Source organism: Hordeum vulgare, chromosome 4H (assembly GCF_904849725.1).
Source record: "Hordeum vulgare subsp. vulgare chromosome 4H, MorexV3_pseudomolecules_assembly, whole genome shotgun sequence".
NCBI lineage: Eukaryota > Viridiplantae > Streptophyta > Magnoliopsida > Poales > Poaceae > Hordeum > Hordeum vulgare.
This window is the reverse complement of record NC_058521.1, coordinates 505,865,276-505,873,859: the sequence shown is the minus strand read 5'-3', so window position 1 is coordinate 505,873,859 and position 8,584 is coordinate 505,865,276. Positions and strand designations below refer to the sequence as shown.

At 39.6% G+C, this 8,584-nt stretch overlaps 1 protein-coding gene across 1 annotated transcript; it reads right to left on the bottom strand.

Annotated features, from left to right (window-relative positions):
* Positions 1 to 6,077: 6,077 nt before the first annotated feature.
* Positions 6,078 to 8,011, bottom strand: LOC123446713 (UDP-glycosyltransferase 83A1-like). Its single transcript, XM_045123269.1, has 2 exons — positions 7,468 to 8,011; positions 6,078 to 7,136 (listed from the first exon to the last, which is right to left on the bottom strand). Exons 1-2 carry the CDS (start codon positions 7,988 to 7,990, stop codon positions 6,232 to 6,234), a joined length of 1,428 nt encoding a protein of 475 aa, XP_044979204.1. The 5' UTR covers positions 7,991 to 8,011; the 3' UTR covers positions 6,078 to 6,231.
* Between the last annotated feature and the right edge of the window lie 573 nt (positions 8,012 to 8,584).

Genomic DNA, 8,584 nt, shown 5'->3' with positions numbered 1-8,584 from the left:
ACTATGCTAAAATGAATGTTTTTCTTACATTTTAGATACAATTCCATTGAAATTTATTGCATGCTCTATATATTTGCATCAACATCCTCTATACTATGCCATTTTAGTACTACAACTATATTTTTGCAATTGATTTTTTTTTCTTGCAAATCTTAATGTAATTCAAACATGGATTATGAAGTGTCATACTCAATGTGACCACCACATTTATTTATGAATCACAAGGTACTGGTGGCATCTACTGCATAATTTGCAAATTATCCTTCAATACTGCGAGGTCTACGTCTTGCCACTTTGATAAGATGATTACCTTCAAAGTTCCCTTCCAAATATTAATATGTGACTACCTCTAGATATCATAAGGTAATATTGGCATCTACTGTAAAAAATAAAAAATTACAGACTATCCACTATTACTGCAAGGTCTACATCATGTCACTTTGACAAATGATTGCCTTCAAAGTGATTTCATACATTTAGCATAACATAAGGTAATAGAATTATAAACATCCACTCACTATAGTCAGACTATGTTTTCTATTACTGCGAGATCTACACCATATTGGTGATTATCTTTAAAGTGTTATCCTATATAAATTGAGATCTACACATATGGCTATATGGCATGAGCCGTACTAAAATTTGCTCCTCTAAAGCAATTGTTGTTGTTCACTAAAATGATTTACTATCATAGTAAATTCATGCATGATCATTGCATGTTGAATGGTATTATCTACCAATATCAATTATTCAAGCCTCTTTTTGCTTGAATATGTCATAGGGAACTACATAAATATTTGCATTTACTTGTAATTACCTTCTATTACATTGGTAAAATACATAGCAATGAAGCCTACGACAATATTTCTAATTATAGTGTCGTTCATCCATCATGATGGACCACATAATTTATGACAATGATTAAGTGTCTCAACACTTTCGCAAGGTCCACAAGACATCGTGGTTATAATTTCATAGTGACTAACCAATGTTAAGCATGCAAGTCTATACGTTTTGGCAGTGACTCTAAAGTCACACACTTCCTCAAGAATGAAGTCCAAAACATTAGCAATAATTTAATCACATGTGTTATATTGAAGGATACACCCAGGTTCACCAAGGATCACCTTGACCATGATTGTTCTCAAACAAATCATTTATTTATAGATGCCACTTACTCCTAGAAGTAAATTAAATAAATGCATTAGCATTTTCAAGTAACGCATGGCTCACATTTTCAAATACAGTAAGTACATGTTAGGTGAGATTATTTATTGTAAGATGATTTACGACATCAGTCGTTGTATCCACCCGAGGTATTATTGCTACTATAACCTCACCTTCGGAATATGTGTCATGCTATTCTCTTAATAGCTAAGTATGATCATATGTATTTCATCTCTCACCAACTTCACTTAGTTCTCAAACTAAGTACATAATGGATGAATATTTATTCACCTTGAATATTTCCCTTAAGAGAAACATGCTGCCCCGAGCACATTTGGAATGATCACCCAATAATTTTTCAAGACCTCAAGTTTATCGCAACTTACAATTTTGGTAATTATAAAATCAACTTGAAGTTGAGATCTCATGATCTGACATTTTTATATGAAAATTAGGTTGAAAAGCCCTTGATACACTTTACATCTCCTTATGATGGTATTACCATTTTCATGGTAAAGAAACATGGAATTTCATAAAATCATGAGATACACCCAACGGGTGCTATTCCATTATTTGAAATTCTTGCTAGTATTGTGAATAATAATCAAGTCATTGGTCACAAAATAGAACCATGATGTATTCAAGGTAAAGTGGAGGCTAAAATACAACCAAAGATGGAATTGTTTCTTAATAGGGAATATATCGTTTTCAAACGATCAACGACAACTCTCAAGTTTGTCAAGTGTGTGGTTATTTAAACATCGTACCTATGATTACCAAACCCTCAAACATATGGTCAAATCACACCATGAGTTTATTAAAAGGCAAATAAGTTCATTGTGGTATTTGAAAATTTGCAAACATACGACCAGAAACTATTCTGGTAAATGATGTTCTCGAATCTTCATCAGAAGGAGAACCAAAAATATAGTGCAATAAAAGAATGATCAATTCGTTTGTGCCTATGATATGTTTGAATAACTCATTTTTCCGTAATATGGGAGGCCTCATGTAATATCCCGATTATTCCCAAAATATTGTTTGCCTATAGTCGTACTACTACATGTAGTATACATGTCAAATATCCTATTTCTTGGACATTATATTTGATAATTTTTGCATGTATGAATCAATTCATACTCAGTTTTGTTGCGTACACAATAATTTTCTAAATCTTACAAAATATTTGGTTTTAAGCCTTACAATCCAGGTTTGGGGTTGTTTAAAAAATTATTGACAATTCTATTGGTCACAACTTAACAAGTTGCAAAATTTTCCAAATCATCAGATTTTATGTGCACCACATGTGCCATAAGGGAAATTAATTTAAGGAACTCTCACCTTACAATTCTAAATGAGCCAACTCATTCTTCCTTGCACACATTCAGAATATATGTGCATTCTCAACCATTGTGTGGTATTTTATAAATACTTTATGATACTCATGGAAACATTTATAAAATGATTTCTGGTGTGTCTCTTGTCACACAAACCATGAATGATATGACTAAATCAATTGCTCAAATTCTCAAAGTAAGAGCAAGTTATCCTAATCAAGGGATAAATCCATTCGAATGGACAACTTTGTTGAACTCATTTCACAAGAAATATCTGATTATATATAATACTTTATGTACATACCCAAAATGGTTTAGTTCAATATCTTATCAAAGATAGTGAAATTAATAATATGACCAAACTTATAGAATCATGATTTACTAGCCTCATGCTAGACAAATACAACATTACACACCGAAAGTATGATATAAATCATACCAACTGCATAGCATACTACTTTCCCCTTTTAGTAATTACGTGGAAATCAACAAAGTATTTCCTATCTGCGATAATTCGGTTACATACCGATATCACCACTCCAGCATACATCAATGGGCTCTCACAAAAAATTAGGGATCTAAGTGAGGAATGACAATTTATCCTTCAATTAAAATTATTCATAGCCCGTATGCTGATTGCATCAGCAATAAGGACATTTCTGGCATTAGGGGAAGATAAGTACCACAAAGAATGCCAAGAAATAAATTAGGAATGTTATTCACATTCAGCCCTTATATCCACGCACTCAAAGAATTTGAACAAGAAGTTTAGAATCACATATTTGCAACACATTGCAAATCTGCCACATACATTTACTGATGACAAAGGTGTCACTCAATTTTATATTCCTGGAGTAAAGTGTCAGAAAGAGTGGAGATACCTGATAAACCAGTCTTCTCCCAAAATGAGAGCAAGAGGGGGAGAAATCTGACCACACGAGATATAATCTCGCATATGCTTCCGCGGAAATAGAGGAAATCAAATCCTCAACTAGTAAATGTAATTCAACATCAAGTTGAAAGACACCTCACTGGATGCTCATCATCCAAATCCTGACATAAATGTGCACAAATGTTTTGGTGTCGGGACATCGAAACACCTTGACTCGATTGTTGTAGGAAATCACAAGGAGTTAAAAGGAATAAATACATTTCCACAAATTTCATCGATTCCATCAGAATCATATAAAATAAAGACTACATTTGTCGACATATATTTATTCTCAAAATTGCTAAAACATTTTGGGCCCTGAACCAAAATCCATGGTAGAGTCCCTATTGCACTCATATTGGTTCACATAAAAGGAAGCAAGTAATGAAGAATAGCCTCGCTCTACAAACGAGTGGTATTTACCACAGTAATACCTACTCCTCATAATTATCTTCCATATGGAATACTAAGAACTTCTCATTCATAGACAAATTCAATGAGGTGGTGAGAAAGCGAGGCTTGTAGCAAAAGGGTTCACGCAGAGACCCGACATCAAATTATGATGTAACATACCCTCTTGGTATGAGTGGAATTAAGTTTCGATAACAAATATCGTTGGCAGTACAAATAATATTATCCATGTAGTTAATGGATGAAGTGACTACATACTCATATGGGTTACTCATTTCGGAAATTTATAACGAAGTACCTCAAGGGCTTACAGTTCCGAATCCAAAATAAATCGCAACATATATGTGTAAAATTTCAGAAGTCACTCTATAGCTTGAAATAGTCGGAAATCATATGGTACTACCGACTAAATGAGTTCCTTCTTCAAAGGATTACTCAAAGGATGATAAATTGTTATTTGTTAATAAAGGTATCCCAAATTTGAATTCCTTATATCACCTAAGTGTATATCGATGATTTCATCATCAATGTCTCTACAAGACCTAAACATACACAAAATCATCTCAAGACGGAAAATTTGGATTTAACCAAATTTAGCTTAAGTTTGCAACTTGATCATTCTATCAAGAATTAGTATCAGTCTACATATATCCAAAACATATACGAGAAGTTCAGTGTGAATATATCATAACAACAAAAGACATGTATGGTCATACTACCTTTGATAAGGTACAAATCCATTCATACCTAGGGGTGATAATGAAGTGATACTAGGACCTGAAGTTCTATATATCACTAATGTCAAAGCACTCATATACTTGCAAACTACGTCAGGCCTGACACTATATTTTCTATCTTTATTCAGAGTGCAACCCCCAACAAAAGGTATATGGTTGATATAAGTAATATCATCTTATATCTGAAGATTACAGTAAATCTTGGATATTTCCATCAGGAAATAGAAGATATGACCATGATATGATGTAATGATATTGGCTCTTTATTTGATCCCAATGATGCCATATCAATGACTGAATTTGCTGGAATAGCCTTCACATGGAAGTCATATAAATGGATTTTAGTGGTTATTTCCAGTTATCATTCTAACATAATTGATTTATCTAAAGGCATTGCAAAATATGCATAACTTAGTAGAATGGTTAACCACACTCAAAATCATGTGGTTGAGATTCATCAGAATCACATAACTTGATTTATCAAGATACTTCCACTTGTGTTACTCAATACCTATAGGTTATATGAAGAGCAATATCATAAATCACATTGCTCGGAAATTACTTAGCCTCACGGATTATAGAAAAGTGAGGAAATAATTTGCAAACAAACTACTGTTATAATCCAAAAGATTATACACAATCTCATATTCATGTCAATGGAATTGGTATGAGACATCCTTCATATTTGCAAAGTTCAGGGGGAGTAATCTCCCAAACTATAACCTATTAACAATCATCAGATTGCATATATTGTACTCTTTTTCCCTTGATGAGTTTTCCCTATTGGTTTCTCATAAAAGGTTTTTAACGAGACAATATAAACACAAGTGTCTTTATATGCCATATCATTTTCTCCTTGTATTTTTCCCATTGGGTTTTAAAGGAGTTTTCAATGGAATGTACGATTGCACTCTTTTCCCTTATGAGTTTTCTCTTAAAGTTTCTCATAATGGTTTTTAGTGAGGCAATATCTTCTCAAAGATCATATGTCATACTTTCTATTTTCCCTACCACGGTTTTTAAAGGAAGTACTCAAGACATATTAATTGTTCTCTAAACTTATCAATGAGTTTTCTCCTTCTTCAAAGGTTTTTCTCATATGAGTTATCAAGAGACAATAATCATCATATGTTGCATCATTTTCTCCTTATTTTTTTCCACTGGGTTTAAAGGAGTTTTAGCAACATATCTACTCTATTCTCCTCATACTTTTCCCACAGGGTTTTTGCGGGAGACTCTCAAGATTATCTAGAAGATTTCTCAAGATGGAAGATCTATATGCAAGAAGCTTTCAACGATGAAACATTCAAGGAGCGATGTTGTACAAGGGGGAGTGTTAGAAATTAATTAGTAGATTAATTCAAGGGATATGTCCAATCCAAACAATCGTGTCTCATCTTTGTGTCTATTGCCAACAGGCATCTGTTCTGGAGGGATGCCTTCAAACAGACACCTCTTCTTCGCACCTGTTTCAGATGTATATATACTTGAGAATCAATAGAAAGAGGACTGGTCGTCCATTCACTTTCATTCAATCTCGTTTTACTCTAACAATTCCAAGTGCTAAACAATGAGAAATCTCAATACTGATCACAGCCGACACAACGTTGACACGTGAGCCAACAATCATTATGTTCCCGTACAGCATCTACCTTCCCATGGACTCCATTAGCACATTCATATTGTTCAACGACTGGCCTTCTTCGCTCATGTTTTTCTCCGCCATCTCCTTCAACCTCAGCATTCTTTCCTTGGCACCTTCGTCCTTGAAAATCCTATCCAGCAGCTCCACCACCTTCTCTTTCATCACCAGCCCGCCACCATCGGCCGACGCAACCCGTAGCCCGACCCTCCAGATGTCACAGATATATGTCTGGTTCGTGAACTGGTCGGTGAAGTATGGCCAGCAGAGCATCGGCAGTCCATTGCGGATGCCCTCTAGCGTGGAGTTCCACCCGCAGTGTGTAACGAAGCAGCCCACCGCAGGGTGCCCCAACACCTGCTCCTGCGGCGCCCAGCCGACCACTTTGCCCTTCCCGAGCCCGTCAATGGCGTCCGCAAACCCGGCTGGGAGCTTGCCGGCCTGCTCAGGCCTGACGACCCACAGGAACGGCCGGCCGGAGGTCTCGAGCCCGAGCGCGAGCTCCCGAAGCTGCGCCACGGTCATGACGCTGATGCTTCCGAACGCCACGTACACGACGGATCCGCCGGGTTGCGCGTCCAGGAAGGACATGCAGACGGCGTCGTCGGCGTGCCAGAAGTGCCCCACGGGCGCATGTCTCGTCGGCCGCTGCCATGTGCGGAGCGGGCCGATGGGGAGGATGGTGGCCGGCGTGGGGCCGGAGAAGACGGCCGGCTCGATGTCGGAGAATGTGTTGCAGAGGAGAAAGTCGGCCTTCGCTGCGGCCACCTGCGCGGTGGAGGTGAGGTAGTGGAACACAAGGCGCTCGGCGTCACGGTTGCCCATGTAATTCCAGGCGAGGAAGGTCGCGTCCATGGACGTTGCGGACTCGTTGAGATGGAATGAATTGTTCTTCAAGTTAACGGGTGCTCCTGCAACATAGAATTAAGAATTAACACGCCATTTGAAGCTCAACCGAACGCAATGGGGACAACGACTACATTTCCGGAAACATCATGTGTAGCATAAAATGATTTGTAAATGGGCGGTGACCCCGGATGCATTTCATTTTAAGATTTTTGAAATTCTTGTAGATATTGAAATAATTTTCGGCAGAATGCAGATGTCGTTCTTAAATGGATAACTGTGTGTTGGACAAACGACGTGTGACTATGTGAGCATGTGAGGCGTACAGTGAAGCCCATAAATTGCGGCAACGACTTTGACGAGAATATAGAACACGAGTTGCGTTGCTTATCTTACCGTCGTCATCGATGACGCCATCACGTATCAGTTTCTTGGCGTTGACCAGCACCGAGAGCACGGCCGCAGACGCCGCCCAGAGCGCGGCCGACGGGAGCCCCCGACGCTTCACGACATCCAGCGACCACGACATGCCGGAGTCGACCACCACGCATGTCACCTTCCCCAGCCCCTCGCCGGTCGCGTCCTCGCCGTCAAGAAGCGTCTCCAGCTGCGGCGGGATGGCCTCCTGCATGGCGGCGTTGAGCAGGATGAGGTTCTCGTGGTCCCCGTCGTCGTCGTCTATCCCGTCGTCGACCGCAACGAGACGCAGCCGTCCTCCTGCTGCTGAAGTGTATGTCGTCGTCGCGCCGCCGGCGGCTGCAACGACGCGGCGGTGGTTGAACTTGGTGTTAACGAAGGTGACGGCGAAGCCGCGGTCGAGGAAGCGGTGGGCGAGCTCCATGAACGGGATGACGTGGCCCTGCGCCGGGTAGGGGAGGAAGAGGGCGTGCCCTGACGCAGGCTCGGCGGAGGTGGCCATAGCGTGCGTGGGAACTGGAAATATTGTGTGATGATGTGCCGTCCTCGTTGCTGTTTAAATACGCCGCGGGCCGGAACTACGCGTGTGCGGGTCAAACCAGTCGCCGTGTGGCATGCTTCGGCGGCTACCCGGATTCTCTGCATCAAAAACATCAAACCGGTACGCAACGCAGCGTTTCATACGACTGGAGTTCCGAGTGACTGCCACTTGAGTCTCCCGTAAGGCCGTAAGAGAGAGGGGGGATACACAATCCTTGCTCGCTATAAGGAACAGGATGAAGACGTAGACACGTATAATGAACTAACCCTTGTCCAAGGTGTTAGAGCATCTCCGATGCGGCATAGTTTAGTTTAAAAGTTAAATTGTCTACAAGATACATCTATTGATTGTCAACATGATCTCACATATAATCAATCAAATCATCTTGTAACTGAATATAAGTTTCTAAATCACGCATTTCATTATGAAATTGGATGAACTGTCCAAACGATGCCGCTTCTCCGCCATGCTGAGACGCCATATTATCACCCTGAAACTAAAACCCTTGATCATGAAGACGTTTCGGGTGCTTATCCTCTACGATCATATTGTGCA

What these genes read in the sequence shown, in the direction of transcription:
- LOC123446713 (XM_045123269.1), bottom strand. Translation starts at nt 7,990, where the DNA reads ATGGCCACCTCCGCCGAGCCTGCGTCAGGGCACGCCCTCTTCCTCCCC. An exon ending in TGGCGTCATCGATGACGACG is followed by an intron (nt 7,137 to 7,467) that starts GTAAGATAAGCA and finishes TCTATGTTGCAG; the next exon opens with GAGCACCCGTTAACTTGAAG.